The sequence below is a fragment of the Pongo pygmaeus genome, chromosome 23 (assembly GCF_028885625.2).
Source record: "Pongo pygmaeus isolate AG05252 chromosome 23, NHGRI_mPonPyg2-v2.0_pri, whole genome shotgun sequence".
In the NCBI taxonomy this organism is placed as follows: Eukaryota; Metazoa; Chordata; class Mammalia; order Primates; family Hominidae; genus Pongo; species Pongo pygmaeus.
In genome coordinates, this window is record NC_085931.1 from 55998175 (window position 1) to 56015266 (window position 17092).

At 54.6% G+C, this 17092-nt stretch overlaps 1 protein-coding gene across 4 annotated transcripts in view; it reads right to left on the reverse strand.

Moving 5' to 3' along the window:
- Positions 1 to 3280, reverse strand: part of PHF21B (PHD finger protein 21B) — a 130979-nt gene extending 127699 nt beyond the window's left edge. For 2 of the 4 annotated variants that reach the window (XM_054469871.2, XM_054469869.2), the window contains exons 1-2: positions 2770 to 3280; positions 1819 to 1884 (exon numbers count right to left, since the gene is read on the reverse strand). In XM_054469871.2, the coding sequence (XP_054325846.2) occupies positions 1819 to 1884; positions 2770 to 2823 (120 nt within the window). In that variant the 5' untranslated portion in view covers positions 2824 to 3280. Of the gene's footprint in view, positions 1 to 1818; positions 1885 to 2067; positions 2378 to 2769 lie in introns of those variants that run through there. The other 2 variants (XM_054469872.2, XM_054469870.2) reach the window with 2 other exon arrangements.
- Positions 3281 to 17092: the final 13812 nt, after the last annotated feature.

Here is a 17092-nt window from a genome sequence, read left to right on the forward strand (position 1 = left end):
TGGATTTTTTTTCCTCTCTCTCTTTTAAATCTTCTACTCGGAGTGTACGAGTCAACAACTTGCCGTTTTACCCAGTGAAAAAAGGGCTTAGTAACCCTCAGCTATCACACTGGACCAGATCTGGTGGCGGATTTTTTTTTTTTTTAAAGAAAGTATCTGATTTGATTCTACACAGTGATTAAACAGCTTTGTGCTCTCCGGAAAAGGGTCTTCCGACCCCTCCCCCTCCAAAAATGGCATCAAAGCAATCAAAATGGTAATGCCGGGCCTGGGTCCCCTCCCCCAGCCAACTCCCCGACTTCGCCGGGGCCGCGCGCCGGGCCCCCCTCCGGCGGGAATGGAAGCTTCCACTCCCGGACGGGGGCGCGCGGCCGGGGGCGGGGGGGCCGCGGCACCGACAGAAAGGGGTTAGTGCATTCGTCCCAAGCCTCCGGTCCAGCCCGGCAGCCCAGACCAGGCGCGGGCCCGCGGCACTGCCATCTTCCTTTCAGCAAGCCCGGGCCCCCCCCAACCCCCGCCACTCGCGCACTCCCCCTCCCATCACTTTTTAACTTTAAAGACTCGACACGAACGCCCGGCCTCCGAATTCTCTCTCGCCAGGGTCACCCGCAACCGCCCCAACCTCGTCCACGTCTCTCCCCTACGCCAGAAAATCCCCCGGGGGAGGGGGCGTCCGATCGGGCGGCCCGGGCTGGGGTGGGAGCGCGGGGGCCGGCCCGGGCGGGGGCGCGCGGGGGCGGGCCCGGAGCTGTCCAAGTTTGGCGCTGGCGGCTGCGGCCGGCATTCCGAAGGAAGCGCGATCGATGGCCGGGGGCGCGGCGCGGGCGGGGGCGGGGCGCGCGGGGCGCGCGGGGCGCGCGGAGCGAGGGAGGGAGGGGGCAGCGGAGGGAGGGAGGGGCGCCACCGCCCCCGTCCCCGCCAGCGCGGTGCCCCCAGCACGCCATTGGCTGCGCCGCTCAAAGTTCTCGGCTCGGGGCTGCGCGGGGAAGGGGCGGGTGTGCGAGTGCGGGGAGGGGGCGCGGCGGGGGAGGGGCAGCGGGGGAGGGGCGGGAGCTAGGGGGCGGGGGCGCGCGGCCGGCCGGGCTCCGGCGGCGGCATCTGTTCGTGGTGCTGAAACCCCGAGCGCTGAGCTCAGCGCAACTAAGTCACAATGGACAACTTTTCCTCCCCGGAGGGGGCCCGGATGGGGGTGGGCGGTCGCGCCTCCGACGCGTGGGAGCTTCTCAGGTGTCCCCAACTACACCTAACGCCCGGAGCCCAAAGTTGGAGCAGAACTGGGGGGTCCCGGGGGCGCGTTTCTTTTGTTCCCCGGGAGCTGGCGTCAGGTTCCAAGAATAAAAAGTGAAGCTGGGGAAGTGGAAGGTGGGGAGTACGGGGGAGCCTCGAGGAACGATTTCAAAACGAGGTTTGCCACGGAACCCAGAAATCGCTTCCAACGAGTTTGGTGTCCAGGCCCCCACGGCCGCCCCCCTCCGCCCCCATGGCCGCCTCAGCGCAAAGCGGGGGACTCCGAGCCGGGAGAAACCGCCACGTTCCAAAAACATGTCCACCACCTCAAAATGGACGCCGGGCCGCGCGCTGCCTTTTAAGTGAGCTCCTCTCTTCGGCCCCCGCCGGGCCCGGCTCTCCCTGCCGCCTCCGAGAACCCGGCTCTTTCTTTCCAGGAAAGGGGAGGGGTGGGGAACTTTGAGAACTGGAGACAGACCCCTCTGGGAGTCTGAGCGTGCGTCGCCCAGGCTGGCACTTTTTAGGGCGCCGCCAAAGTGCCCAGCCACCCTTCCGCCCCATCCCATGGGGGGCCGCGATCCCCTCGCTTACTTGTTTGTCGCTGAGCGCGGCGATCCGCGGCTGCCTTTCGTGGAGCTGCTTCTTGAGGTCGCCGTTCTGCGGAAACACGGAGGAGCGGGCTCAGGCAGGCCGCCCGGGGTCAGGTGCACCCCAGCCCCGCGGGCCGCGGCACCCCCCGCCCGGAGCCCCACGGGCGCGGCCGGCCGCAGCGCACCCCAAGTTTCCCGGGCCGCGTCCCGCACGCGCGGCGGCCGGGCAGTGCCGCTCGGGGCCGCTTACCTGTGGCTGCCGCCTCATCGGGGCAGCTCGCGGGGCGGGGCGGCGGCCGAGGCCACCCGGCGGCGCGCCCCGAGCCGTGCAAGTTTGCAGGCCGGGGTGCGTGTGCGAGTGAGTGTGAGTGTGAGTGTGTGCCGGGGGAGGGGGGAGGAACAAAGAGCCAAGTAAACACGGCGAGTCCGTGTCGAGCAAAGCTCATAAATATTCAAGTCGCGTCCTAATCTCCCCAACACACACACGCGCACGCCGAGCCCCGCTCAGGCTCCGGCCGCCACGCCGCCGCTCGCCAGCAGCGATCGCCAAAACTACTTCTGCACACCGAGCAGGTTCGCCCGGGGCGCGGGGGCCCGAGGGGAGGCCGGAAGGGGGCCTGTTCGCACTCCCCTCCCCGGGGCCCGCTCACGAAGGGGCTCCCTCCAGGCACCCTCCCAGTCATGCAGACCCTACATCGCTTAAAAGAAGACTCCAGGCTCGGGTCCCACGCGCCCTCGATCCCCCAAACTGTGCAGGACAGCGCCAGGGGCAGGCGGAGGGGAGCCCAGAAGGGGGTCCGCGCGTATGCTCACTCCCTCGCCCCCCGCCCCCGCGCAGGCTCCAGCGTGGAAGACTCAGAGACCGGGAAGAGAGGATGCTGGGCTCGGGTCCCCCGACCCCCTCACCCCGCAACACACTCCCCGGCCCCGAGCCCGGCCCCCGGCCACCTACCTGGTGGCGCGCGAGTTCCACGGCGAGCGCCTCGGGCCGGCTCTGCAGCTCCATCCCGGCAACTTGGGCAGCACTTTGCGCTCACTTTGGCCCGGGCTCCCGGGAAGTTGCGCGACTCCGCGGGGGCCAGAGCGGGCGCGGGCGGACGCGGCCTCCGGGCTGGGTTAGGGGGACACGAGCCCCTTCCCCCACGGCCGAAAGGGAAGGGGGCTGGCGAGGGGGAAGAAAGGCTTCCGGGCGCCGCGGCGCCGAGCCCGCGGCTGCCCCAACTCCTCAGGCTGCCCGGCAAGTTGCGCCGGGTCCCCGGGCTGCCGGCGCGGCCCGGCGCATGGCCCCCCGGCGCCGGGAGCCCCGCGCAGCCCCGCGCGCGCCCGCCCAGCCGCTGCCTCCGCCTCCCGCGCGAGCCTCCCGCGGGCAGGGACTATATTTCTTCCGGCGCGCGCGCCTGGATCTCGTTGGGCCTCGGCAAAGTTGTGCCTCGGCCCGATGCTAATTCGGCAGTGCCCGGATGGAGCGGGCCGGGGCGGCGGGGGGCGGTGCCGGGACCCTCAGCCCGCCGCGCCCCGCCCCCGCCCCGCCCGCGCCTGCGCACTGCCGCCCCGCCGCGGCCCGGCGCCCCGAACGGAGAACAAAAGTGGCGGCGGACTGGGACGCACGCTCGCCGGCTCCAGGGACTGCTCGGGCCGGGTGCTCGGAGAGGGACGACTGCGGGTCATCCTCTCTGTCCCCAGGCCCAGCCCGGGGAACCCGGCGCCCCCACCCCCTGCGCCGTGTGACGCCGGGTTCAGAACACTTGCCGCTGGGAGGCTGCGAGTCCGTGTTTCCACTTCTCTCCCTGGTTCTCGGCTCCCTCCTTTCCCCCCTCCTCCGCCTCCCTCTGATATTTTATTTAAATTCTTCCGTCCCCTCCTGTCCAAACCAGCGCGGCGACTTGGGGGATTAAATTAGTCGCGTCGCCACATTCCCCCGCCGCCTGATGGCCTCCGTGTTGTTTAAACAGCAAGAAAATTGATCTCTTGGCTCTTCCTTTAATGATTTTTTTTTACACGATTAAACTCTCAACAGATGTCACTGGACTTTTTAAGACTCTTGTTAAGAGTCGTAAACAGGCCCGGTCAATGCGACCTAAAACAATTATAACTACGGCTGCGGAGATCGCGTTTCAGAATCCCCAGCCGCGCAGCCAAGAGGTTAATGTCCCAGAGTCACTGTCACCACCTTGGGGCTGCCATCTTCATTCAGGTCGGAGTGCCGGGTGCCCTGTTGGCAGCAAACTGGCATGTTTGAAACACGCTGGGGAGAAAGGGTGCAATCATATGTCAAAGTAAACGTTTAAGCTGTAAAGTCTTTTTAACTTCAGATTCCTCTCCGGCAGCACAAAAAATACCCAAGCAAGCACCATCAGCAAATGTGCCTTTCAACATATGCCAACAGGTCACACATTTCTTTTGTTGGCAGAAGTTATTGGAATTCCCCCTTTTCTTTCTTTTTCTTTTTTCAAGTGAGGACCCCAGTGTTGTTCTGCTCTCTGTTAGGGAATTTGTAATAAATTATGTGCTTGGGACCCCCAAACTCAGATGGCCCCTCATCCCACAACCCAGCACCTCGCCTTCAGAGCACGACAGAGACTCAGGATATGAGTAACTATGCAAAAAACAGAGGGACATGTAGATGACCCTTACTTTAACCCAAATTAGTTAACAGAAACTTGCAAACAGCGCTTTAAGACTCCACAGGAGGCCGGCCGGGCGAGGTGGCTCAAGCCTGTAATCCCAGTACTTTGGGAGGCCGAAGTGGGCAGATCACGAGGTCAGGAGTTCGAGACCAGCCTGCCCAACATGGTCTCGACTAAAAATACAAAAAATTAGTCAGGCATGGTGGCACAAGCCTGTAATCCCAGCTACTTGGGAGGCTGAGGCAGGAGAATTGCTTCAACCCGGGAGGCAGAGGTTGCAGTGAGCCGAGATTGCACCACTGCACTCCAGTCTGGGCAACAGAGCAAGACTGTCTCAGAAAAAACAAACAAACAGAAAAGACTCCACAGGAGGAGCCACTACCCTCCAGCCAGCATCTGCCTGAATCTGTGTGGGCTGAAGACGACCTGAATAACCTCTGTTGATTTAATTACATAGGTTAATACGTGGGTTACGGTAAGGATCATATATATGCCCCTCTGTATTTTGCATAGTTACTTCCTGTGTGAGTCTCATCCTGTGGTGCAGGCTAATGTGCAGTGGTGAAATCATAGCTCACCACAGCCTCCACCTCCCCTGCTCAAGCAAGCCTCCCACCTCAGCCTCCTGAGTAGCTGGGACTACAGTCACACCATAAGCCAACACCGGTTAATGTGGATGCAAAACTAGCCCGTGTTTGAAGCGGTTTGGTTTTGCCCCGAGCAGGGAGAAGCAAGATTCCTCAAATGCAAAACAAGGAGGCTGACTCGGGATGCCCCAAGAGGTACCCACTACTCCCACTTCTGGGTTTAGCCCAGGTCAGGGTGGTGGCCTCCCTCCTTAGTGCTTTTGCTGGGCCGAACACCAGCCCAGGAAAGTGGACTGCCCTGGAGACCAGTGCTTGGGGAGCCAGAGAGAAAGCGTGCAGAAAGAGGATTCCTACTGTAATCTCTGTAAATGCCACTGTCTTCTTGGTAAAATTTCAGAGTAATTTTATCAGCCACATAGGGTAATTAAATCAACAGAGGATATTCAGGTCATCTTCAGCCCACACAGACTCAGGCTGATGCTGGCCGGAGGATAGTGGCTCTGACTGTGGAATCTTAAAGCACTGTTTGCAACTTTCTGCTAACTAATTTGGGTTACAGTTACATCTACATGCCCCTCTGTTTTTTGCATAGTTACTCACTTCCTGAGTGAGTCTCTGTCATGCAAGCTGGTTCACAGTGGCTCAATCATTAGCTTACCACAGCCTCCACCTCCCATGCTCAAGCAATCCTCCCACCTCAGCCTCCCAAGTAGCTGGGACCACAGGCACACCACCAGGCCCAGGTAATTTTTTTTTTTTTTTTAAGAAATGGGGTCTCACTATGTAGCTCAGGCTGGTCTCGAACTCCTGGGCTCAAGCGATCTTCCTGCCTTGGCCTCCCAAAGTACTGGGATTACAGGTGTAAGCCACCATGCACAGCCAAAGAGGAAGTTCTTATGAATCAGCCCAGGAGTCCTGCACTCGCGCTGTAGGCATGCATTTTCCTGAATGCATGCTGTGTGCCAGGCCTCCCTTTGCCCATGCTGTGCCCTTTGTCTGGGATGCCCTTTCTGAGAACTTACCTTTTGAAAATCATTTGCATCCTCCAAGATTCACTCCGAGCGCCTTTTCTGGGAAAATTCCCCTATTTTCTATGCATAAGTTCTTTATCCCTCCTCCAGGATGCCCACAGCGATGATGGTGAGTGACAATGAAGAGCTCCCTTAGCAGGGGGGCATTCTGTCCCCTAATGAAGGCAATTGTTTTCTTCCCCGTTGGAGCCGCAGCCAACTCCTGTAGGCAGAGCACGGTGTTCGTGTGTTAAAGGATGCCTCGGAGTGCCTTGAGCTGAGTGGGTGCTTACTGGATGAATAAGTGAGTGAGGCAGTGAATGAATTAATGAATACTGAGAGATATATTCCATTTGGGGGAAGGTGGGCTGTTGGTAATGATCATAGAAATGAGCAGTATCTGCAACTAATCTCAACATCCACATTTCTCCTCACCTGCATGGTGGTCAAGTGGATGGGGTAGAGGGGAGTGGGGCTTGAAGGTCTGGGTTTGAGACTTGAGTCCACCCTTAACAGCCTCGTGACCTAGGGCAGGTTACTGAAGCTCTCCTAGCCATCTTTTCTTTGGACGTAAGGTGGGAATGTATCAAACTAACTACAGTTACTCCCAGATCAACTTGGCTTCTCCTACCCCAGACCTTGGCCGCTTGCTCAGTGGAGAGCCTCGACCGCTGTTCGTTGGTGGCTTGGCCTGCCTGAAGGTGAGGGCCGGCCTTCAGCCTGCCTCTGCAGCATGCCTGCAGTGGGGGAGTCTGTATCAGCTCCAGCACCCAGGTCCACTCCTATGGACCCATGGAGGAGTCGGCTGCTCCCTGCTCTTCCGGTTTCTGACTGAAGTGTCCTGGGGCACGGATCTGGCCTCCAGTGGCCAAAGGCTCAACACAACTCAGAAATCCAGGGCGGTTCATGCTTCATGCAAGGAACTTGGACCAGCTACAAACAGGATTCAGGAAGGAGCCAGCAAACTAATATCTCCCACCTCCTTGACTGGTTGGAGTGCCCCGGGACCCAGGGACCCCGACCGGCCTCCTGCAAAACAGCCCACACCACCGAGCAAGTGGCGCTCTTTCATACATCCTCCTGTGTATTTTAAAAAGCAGGCAGCCCGATAACCCATCACCTCAGTGCTGCTATCCCTCCCTCCTGGCCTTGCTTCCCTTTCCCCCTCACTCTTGCTGTCCTGCTATTGCACCTCAAAACTTGTGTTTTCTGTCCAGGCATGGTGGCTCACGCCTGTAATCTCAGCACTTTGGGAGGCCGAGACGGGCAGATCATGAGGTCAGGAGATGGAGACCATCCTGGCTAACACGGTTAAACCCCGTCTCTATTAAAAATCCAAAAGGTAGCCAGGCATAGTGGCACATGCTTGTAGTCCCAGCTACTCAGGAGGCTGAGGCAGAAAAATTGCTTGAACCCAGGAGGCGGAGGTTGCAGTGAGCTGAGATCATGCCATTGCACACCAGCTTGGGTGACAGAGGGAGACTCCGTCTCAAAAAAATAAATAAATTAATAAAATAAAATTGTGTTTTCTAAGAAGCCCGTGGCTAAGATGCGGAATAGCTAAACTATCATTCCACAAGGTTCTCATGAGAATGTATGGGACACACTAGAAAGCACTAAAAATCCTAGTGAATATTCTCAGTCTAAAGAATTAGCCAGGTGCAGTGGCTCATGTCATCACAACACTTTGGGAGGCCAAGGTGGGCAGATCACTTGAGGTCAGGAGTTCGAGACCAGCCTGGCCAACATGGTGGAACCCCATCTCTACTGAAAATACAAAAATTAGCTGGGCGTGGTGGCACGTGCCTGTAGTCCCAGCTACTCTGGAGGTTAAGGCAGGAGAATGACTTGAACCGGGAGACACAGGTTGCAGTGAGCCGAGATCAAGCCATTGCACTCCTGCCTGGGCAACAAGAGCAAAACTCTGTCCGAAAAAACAGAATTGGTCTTCAGGCTGGGAGCGGTGGCTCCCGCCTGTAATCCCAGCACTTTGGGAAGCAGGCGGATCACTTGAGCCCAGGAGTTTCAGACCAGTTTGGGCAATATAATGACACCCTGTCTCTCCCAAAAAAAAAAAAAAAATTAGCTGGTTGTTATGACACACACTTGTTGTCCCAGCTACTCAGGGGGCTGAAGTGAGAGGATCACCTGAGCCTGGGGAGGTAAAGGTTGCAGCGAGCCAGGGTGGCACCACTGCACTCCAGCCTGGGTGACGGAATGAGACCTTGTCAAAAAAAAAAAAAAAAAAAGAGAAAGAATAAGTTTTCAGTTTCTCTCCCACATGAAAGAGTTATATAAAGGGCCAAGATGAATCTTGAAAAAGCAACACAGTAAGCATTTATTTATTTATTTATTTATTTATTTATTTATTTATTTATTTTTGAGACGGAGTCTCACTCTGTGGGCCAGGATAGAGTGCGGTGGTGTGATCCTGGCTTACTGCAACCGCCACCTCCCAGGTTCAAGCGATTCTCCTGCCTCAGCCTCCAGGTAGCTGGGATTACAGACACATGCCACCACACCCAGCTAACTTTGTATTTTTTGTAGAGATGGGGTTTCACCATATTGGCAAGGCTGGTCTCGAACTCCTGACCTCAGGTGATCGGCCTGCCTCGGCCTCCCAAAGTGCTAGGATCACAGGCATGAGCCACTGCGCCCAGCCACAGTAAGCATTTAATGTGTACCTATAGTGTACCAGGCCTACCCCAGCTGGCAGGCGATACACATTCCACTGGATGTGTCCCAGGCCTTGGAGACCATGGTGTAGCAAAAGATCCGACAGAGACAGCAGAGACACAGGGGCCCTGTGTTAAACACAGAGCAAGAAAAATGACTGACAGGCAAAGGAAGGGTTAATTCTGAGAGGGGGTGGTCTGAGAGGGGTGGTCTGAGAGGGGTGGTCTGAGAGGGGCTTGTCAAGAAGTAACTTGAGCAGAGCCTTGAGCAGGTAGTAATACTGTTTGTTCTGAGTTTTACCATCCACAGAGCACTCTTCATACCTGTTGTCTCCTGCCCTCGTTGAGTTCCAGGGGTAGGTCTGGTATCCCCATTTTACAGGTTAGAGGACTGAGGCTCAGAGCATTAGGTTACTTACAAGCCCTGTTGCCTGGAATTGGACCCACAGACTCAGGCAGCAGAGACCTGGATAGATGTGTAGCCTCTTCCCCGTTAGGGCTGGGAGATCTGGGCCAGTGGCTGAGGATGGATTTGCTTCCAGAGAAGAGCAGGCATAAGCCATGGGCCTGAGGTAGGCTGCAGAAGGGATCTCAGGGGGCCTGCAGTGCTCACTGGAGGAGAAAAACAGGACAGAAAAGATGGCAGGACCAGACCCCAAGGGCCTACAACACCATGCTGGGGTTTTAAATGTGTTATGTGGGCAAGGGGACCTGCCCAAGGTTTCTGCACAGGGCTATAAGACATGACCAGGCCTCTGCTCAGAGATGACCTGGTGGTAATGTGAAGGATATGGTGGAAACTGGATGTGGGGGCCAGTCAGGAGATGGGGGCCATGGTCAGTGAGAGAGGCACCTCTCTTGAGATTGGGGAGGGAGAGACAAGGAGGAGGCCAGTGCAGATTTCTGGAGCCACCAAGGCCCCAGCACAGAGGAAGTGGAGGCTGGGGGTTGGGAGGGGGTTTGAACCTGTGGCATGTGGTTCACCCACATGAGCGACTTCTTTGTTGGGGACACAAGTTTACCTTTAGTGTTACTGCTGCAGGGACCACTTACTGAGAGCCTTCCCTTTCCCCTCTGTAGTAGGCATTCTTCATGCCTTTTGATCCTATGGAGGTGGGTATATTTATCCCCACTTTACAGATGAGAAAACTGAGGCTCAAAGTGGTTCAGTAACTTTCCCAAGCTGCACAGCTATAAATGGGGTACACACCCATATCAGGGTCGTAGGACAGCCCTGTCTATGCCTCTTGTCTGAGTAATATTGAATAGTGCCCCTTTCACTCTTTTTTTTTTTTTTTTTTTTTGAGATGGAGTTTCATTCTTGTTGCCCAGGTTGGAGTGCCATGGCACAGTCTCAGCTCACTGCAACCTCCGCTTCCCAGGTTCAAGCGATTCTCCTGCCTCAGCCTCCCAAGTAGCTGGGATTACAGGCACCCGCCACCACGCCTGGCTAATTTTTATATTTTTAGTAAAGACGGAGTTTCATCATGTTGGCCAGGCTGGTCTCGAACTCCTGACCTCAGGTGATCTGCCCACCTCGGCCTCCCAAAGTGCTGGGATTAAAGGCGTGAGCCACCACGCGCGGCCCCACTTACACTCTTAAATGGGTCCCAGCAGCCGGGTGCAGTGTCTCACGCCTGTAATCCCAGTACTTTGGGAGGCCGAAGCAGGTGGATCACGAGGTCAGGAGATTCAGACCATCCTGGCTAACACGGTGAAACCCCTTCTCTACTAAAAATACAAAAAATTAGCCAGGCATGGTGGCAGGCGCCTGTAGTCCCAGCTAGTCGGGAGGCTGAGGCAGGAGCATGGCATGAACCTGGGAGGTGGAGCTTGCAGTGAGCCGAGATCGCGCCACTGCACTCCAGCCTGGGCGACAGAGTGAGACTCCGTCTCAAAAAAAAAAAAAATGTGTCCCGGCTTGGATGAAGTCTATGGTCAGCCCGCCATAGGGCATGGAGGCAGGATTCCCCCTCCACTCTGCGTGACTCCAGAGCCTGCTCTCTTCCCAATTCTTCACTTTGTCTTACACAGGCACTGTGCCGTTGGTCTACGACAGTAGCCAAGGTCAGGAGTGGCACCGTCTGGAGCCTGGGATCCCGGTGCAGAGGGCTCAGGTCCCAGCAGGGTCAAGCCACAGAGCCGATTGTAGCCTCACAGACTGTCACTGTCCTTCCTGCAAAGCAGGTGGCCAGGCCTTGTTCAGCCACAGTAGAGTTGGGACATATCTGCCAGATACCGACAGGCTCTGACCTATAGCCTAGCAGCCCCTGCATCTCCTTTGATGTTGTTGGGTACCTCCAGTCAACATGCCCCAGTCTGGGCTCAGCACCCTGGCCCAGTGCTCTCCATCTCCCAGGCAGCTGCACCCAAAGCCATCCTCTCCTCTCTCACACCCCGTAGCACGCACACCCCTGGTGTTCCTGTGGTATGATAGGAAATGTATCTGGTCTTTGTCCTCAAGCTCCTAAAACCCTTATTGTCTGAGTGATAGGACTGTCTTTTGTTCTTCGTAAGGAGCCCCTTGAGGTCACACCTGAGTTTATGCTAATGAAGGGACTGAGGGTTGGCCCAGTCACCAGGCAGGAAAAGCTGTTGTCCTGCTAAACCCTGGCTGCCTTCTGCTAAGCTGCCTGGAGGCAGAGTGAATGCCCAAGGGCTGGGTAGCACCCCTTAGCACAGCAGGAAGGCACAGTGGAGGCTCTGAGGATGCTAGGCCAAGGCTGAGGCTCCTGAACACTTGAGAGGGAGAGGTCAAGAAAGGAAGCCAGTGTGGCCAGTGCCCGTCATCATGTGCGCCCAGCCCAGGCTGGGAGGCTGTTTCACATCATAACTCACTAAATCTCCATGCCTCCTCTCACCCAAGAGGCAGATGTAATTACAACCCCCCATGGAGGCATTGATCTCAGGGCCCCCTGCAGATACCGAAATCCATGGACGCTCAAGTCCCTGGTATAAAATGATGTAGTATTTGCATATAACCTACACACATCCTCCCATGTACTTCAAATCATCTCTAGATTACTTAAAATCCCTGACACAATGTTAATGCTATCGAATAGCTGTTATAACTGTATTTTTATTTGTATTATTTTTAATTGATTTTTAATTTTTTTTTTTCCGAGAGATTTTCAATCCAGGCTCAGTTGAATCTGTGGATGCAGAAGCTGCAGATATGGAGGATCCATGGTACTCACTTTAGCTAAAGGACTTTTTTGTATTTTTAGTAGAGACGGGGTTTCACCATGTTAGCCAGGCTGGTCTCAAACTCCTAACCTTAGGTGATCTACCTGCCTTGGCCTCCGAAAGTGCTGGGATTACAGGTATGAGCCACCACTAAAGGACTTTTTTAAAGCCCAGAGAGACAGACACCTATAGTCCCAGCTACTTAGGAGGCTGAAGCAGGAGGATCACTTAAGCCCAGGAGTTCGAGGCTACAGTGAGCTATGATCCCACCACTGCACTTCAGCCTAGGAGATAGAGTGAGACAACCCTGTCTCAATAAAAAAAAAATAAATAAAAGGCCCAGAGAAGATAATAATTTGTCCCAAGTCTCTGTACTCAGACAGGCTCCTGTTTAAACCCTGATTGTGGGCTAGAGTCAGGATTTACACTGGAGCCTGAATACAAAGCCTGTGACTTTTCTCCTATTAGCCCTGGCCACCTCCCTTTCTAGGTATGAGCCATCCTGCAGTTATTACAAGTTCAGGGCTAAAAGGCCTTATGGAAAGTTGTCTTTCTTTTTTCTTTTTTTGAGACAGGGTCTGGCTCTGTCACTCAGGCTGGAGTGCAGTAGTGCAATCTTGGCTCACTGCAACCTCTGCCTCCCAGGCACAAGCGATCCTCCCAGCTCAGCCTCCCTACTAGCTAGGACTACAGGTGCACACCATCACACCTGGCTAAGTTTTAATTTTTTTTGTAGAGATGGCAGTCTCACTATATTGACCAAGCTGGTCTCAAACTCCTAACCTCAAGCAATCCTCTCACCTCGGCCTCCCAAAGTGCTGGGATTACAGGCGTGAGTCAGACCTGGAAGGTTGTTGTTCTATTCCCAGATACGTTTTCTTATTTCCCCAGCAAACAACAGTACAATTTTCAAAGGCAGAATTCAAAACCCAGGGAAACCAACCCCAACTCCCAGGGATGCTTTATAAGGATGTTTCTGTATCGGCTCCAGTGGCCAGTTTCAGATGAGCACCCATGCAGCCAGCCCATCATCAATACAACAAAACATTGTGGCACTATTAGAAAGAATGTTCTCGACGCTTGACCCATGCTAACTGGGACCCACCTGCCCTGTGGGGTGACGAGCTCCTTGTGACTGAAGGTGATTTAGCCAGTCTGCTCTGAACAGTATTTTGTGTTTGTTTTTTTTGTTTTGTTTTGTTTTGGTTTTGGTTTTTTTGTGACGGAGTTTCGCTTTTGTTACCCAGGCTGGAGTGCAATGCCGTGATCTCGGCTCACCGCAACCTCCGCCTCCCGGTTCAAGCGATTCTCCTGCGTCCGCCTCCTGAATAGCTGGTATGATAGGCACACACCACCACACCCAGCTAATTTTGTATTTTTAGTACAGATGGGATTTCTCCATGTTGGTCAGGCTGGTCTCCAACTCCCGACCTCAGATGACCTGCCCGCCTTGGCCTCCCAAAGTGCTGGGAGGCATGAGCCACTGCGCCCCGCCGAGAACAGTATTTCTTTGCCTTCATGATACATCTGGTCTCCTCCTCTGGGATGCTTGATTCTACCTCCTAAAACTTGCAGTTTCAGTTGGAGAGATTAGACATGGAGTTATGTCTTTAAAAATAAAAATAATAACAGCTAACATTTTATATGCAGCTCACTATGAGCCAGGTCTCTTCCAAGTGCTCCCTGCACATCAATGTGTTTAATCCTTATAATCGCCCCATCTTAGAGATGAGCAAATTGAGGCTCAGAAGGGCTACATGGTCTCGCAGGCACACCCCTGTATGTAGCAGAGCTGGGGTTCAGCCCTGTCCTCTTTGCAGTGCACCTGGGCAGAGAGGTGTAGAGGAGAGATGTCCTATTCTAGTGGAAGTGCCCCAGAGATGGTGCTTCCTTGCATCAGGCGCTGCTCCAGGAGCTCAACCCGCATCACCTCTTTTAATCCCCACGACTTTATGACTGTCAAGATCCCCAATACACTGATGAGGGCACTGAGGCATGGGGAGAGATCTAAGGGTCTTGTCCTGCATCACTTGGATGGTCAGTGACAAGACGGGGACTCTAACCCTGAACATCTGACTCCACCGCTTCGCCTTGCTATACGAATGCGGAGAGAACGTCTGAGCAAGAGGTGATTCTGAGCAAACAACCTTGGGGCCTCCTGCTCTGCAGTTCCTGTTTTTTTAAACCATTTTATTGAGGTACGATTGGCATCCAAAAAGCTGTACTACTTAATGAGTACAACTTGATGAGTTTAGAGATAACGATACACCTATGAAACTATCCCCACAATCAAGGCCATAAACATATCTGACATCTCCAAAAGTTTCCTCCCACCCTCTTCAAAAAATTGTATTTCTTTGCGGTAAGAGCACTTAATATAAGATCTACCCTCGGATCACCTGAGGTCAGGAGTTTGAGACCAGCCTGGCCAACATGGTGAAATCCTGTCTCTTCTAAAACTACAAAAATTAGCCAGGCGTGGAGGCACACACCTGTAGTCCCAGCTACTCGGGAGGCTGAGGCAGGACAATCGCTTGAACCCAGGAGGTGGAGGTTGCAAGGAGCCGAGATTGCGCCACTGCACTCCAGCCTGGGCGACAAGAACAAAACTCTGTCTCAAAAACAAAACAAAACAAAACAAAACAAAAAACTACCCTCTTAGCAGATTGTAAGTGTACAGCACAGTATTGTTAAGTACAGATCCATGCTGCATGGAAATCTCCCGTTCATTCTTCTGTCTCAGCACCAGCTGTTCCTCCATGCTACTGGCTCTTTAAGAACAGAGGGCCAGGCGTGGTGCCTCACACCTGTCATCCCAGCACTTTGGGAGGCCAAGGTGGGCAGATCATGATGTCAGGAGTTCAAGACCAGCCTGGCCAACATAGTGAAACCCCATCTCTACTAAAAATACAAAAGTTAGCCAGCCGTGGTGGTGGGTGCCTGTAGTCTCAGCTACTTGGGAGGCTGAGGCCGGAGAATCTCTTGAACCCGGGAGTCAGAGGTTACAGTGAACCGAGATTATGCCACTGCACGCCAGCCTGGGCAACACAGTGAGACTGTGTATAAAAAGAAAAAAAAAAAAAAGAACGGAACTGTGCAAAACTAGGCTGGGTGCGGTGGCTCACACCTGTAATCCCAGCACTTTGGGAGGCTGAGGCCCGTGGATCACTTGAGATCAGGAGTTCGAGACCAGCCTGGCCAACATGGTGAAACCCCATCTCTACTAAAAATACAAAAATTTGCTGGGCGTGGTGGCACGCGCCTGTAGTCCCAACTACTCAGGGGACTGAGGCATGAGAATCACTTAAACTCGGGAGGCGGAGGTTGCAGTGAGCCGATGTCATGCCACTGCACTCCAGCCTGGGCAACAGAGTGAGGCCCTGTCTCAAAAAAAAAAAAAAGAAAAGGAGAAGGAGAAGGAGAAGGATTGTGCAAAACTAGCATCTCTAGAGGATTTTCAACTCACAAGCAGTGAATAGGTATATTACATATGTTATTTGATTGTCTGCTTATAATAGCTCTGACAGATGTTAACCCTGAGGTGAGGTGATGTTTACTAGCCCAAAGTCACCCAGCGTATATGTTGGGAGCCCTCTACCTGAACCCAGGTCTGGGATCCTCAAAACCGAGCTCTTACTAATTCAAGAGGTCCAAGAACAAGGGAGGAAGAGGAGGAGGAGGGAGGCTCTCCAGGACTCAGCAGCAGAGTAGGAGGGAGATAAGGGGAAGCGGAGGGAGCCTGGTGCTGGGCCTGCTTCTTGGGTCTTTCTTCTGGGAGGTGTGGACAGCGCGCTGACAGCCTCCTGCAAACATCCCTGCACCACCTCCCACCCTCTATCGGGAAGGAAGAAGCTTGGGGTTGGGGAGTCTCCCTTGGAAGTGGATTCAAGGCCTGGCAGGTGCCTGCAGGCTCCTGGCTTCCCTCTGGGAGTTTTGGTTTCCTCCTGGGTAAAAGCAAGTTGATGAAATTAAGGGGAAATTGCCAGGGAGAGAGGGCTGCCCAGTGTGAGGTGGACCCCACCTGCCCAGGAGTCTCTCTGTGGGCATCACAAAGGCAGTGGGGCCCCAAAGGGAGCCCAGCTCAGTGACACCTGAGGATGTCTCTGTCCCAGGGCCCCTATTATTAGCAAAGCCATCCTCATTAGCACTTTCACACCCACATCATCACAGATTTCAAATCAGCTGTTCAATTCTCTTTTGAGAAGGAGTCAGTGTTGTACATATTGTAGGATGCCCTTTAAAAGGAAAAAACATGGTCGGGTGCAGTGGCTCACACCTGTCATCCCAGCACTTTGGGAGGCCAAGGCAGGCGGATCACCTGAGGTCAGGAGTTCGAGACTAGCCTGGCCAACATGTCAAAACCCCGTCTCTACTAAAAATACAAAAATTAGCTGGGTGTGGTGGTGTGCGCCTGTAATCCCAGCTACTTGGGAGGCTGAGGTAGGAGAATCACTTGAACCCAGGAGGTGGAGGTTGCAGTGAGCTAAGATTGCGCCACTGCACTCCAGCCCAGGAGACAGAGTGAGACCCCATCTCAAAGAAAAATAAAAATATAAATAAAAGGAAAAACATTTTTCTCCAAACAGGGTGGACAGGCTGACAGGCAGGTCTGGGAGGGGCTGGGGCAGAAGGGGCTCTGCTTCTGGCAGGGCCCTTGGGTGAGAGCCGCAGCAAGGGCTGCAAGTTTGGGTCAGAGTTCCAGGTAAAGAGCAGGGTCACGCATTTGCCCCGTGTGCTGCTCTGAATCTGCCCTGATCTCGACCTCTCTGGGGTTGTGATGCGGCCCCCTTGATGTCCCTCCAGAGCCCTGTGTTTGGAGGAAGGGACCCAGGCAGCCCAGGTGGCTGAGGTCAGGAGGACTTCGAAGCCTGGCTCTGTCACGCACAGGCAGAATGGCAAAAACAAGCTACCTGCGAAGTCTCAAATTCTCCACCTTTAAATTGGGGGTTGTCCACCCAGCAGGCAGTTATGGAGCAGCCACTATGCACCAGGGACTGTTGGCAGAGGGAACATCAGGTTCCTCCTTCTAGGGAATGGAGCACCTCCCTTTTGGTGACACAGCTAAGTGAGCCCTGTGGTGGATGCCAGAATAGACCATCCCAGGTGGATGCTGGGTAGAGAGCCTGGGCAGGAGAGAGCCTGGCCCCTCAGGAACTGCTTGTAGTGGGTTTAGCTGATCCCAAAGTATAG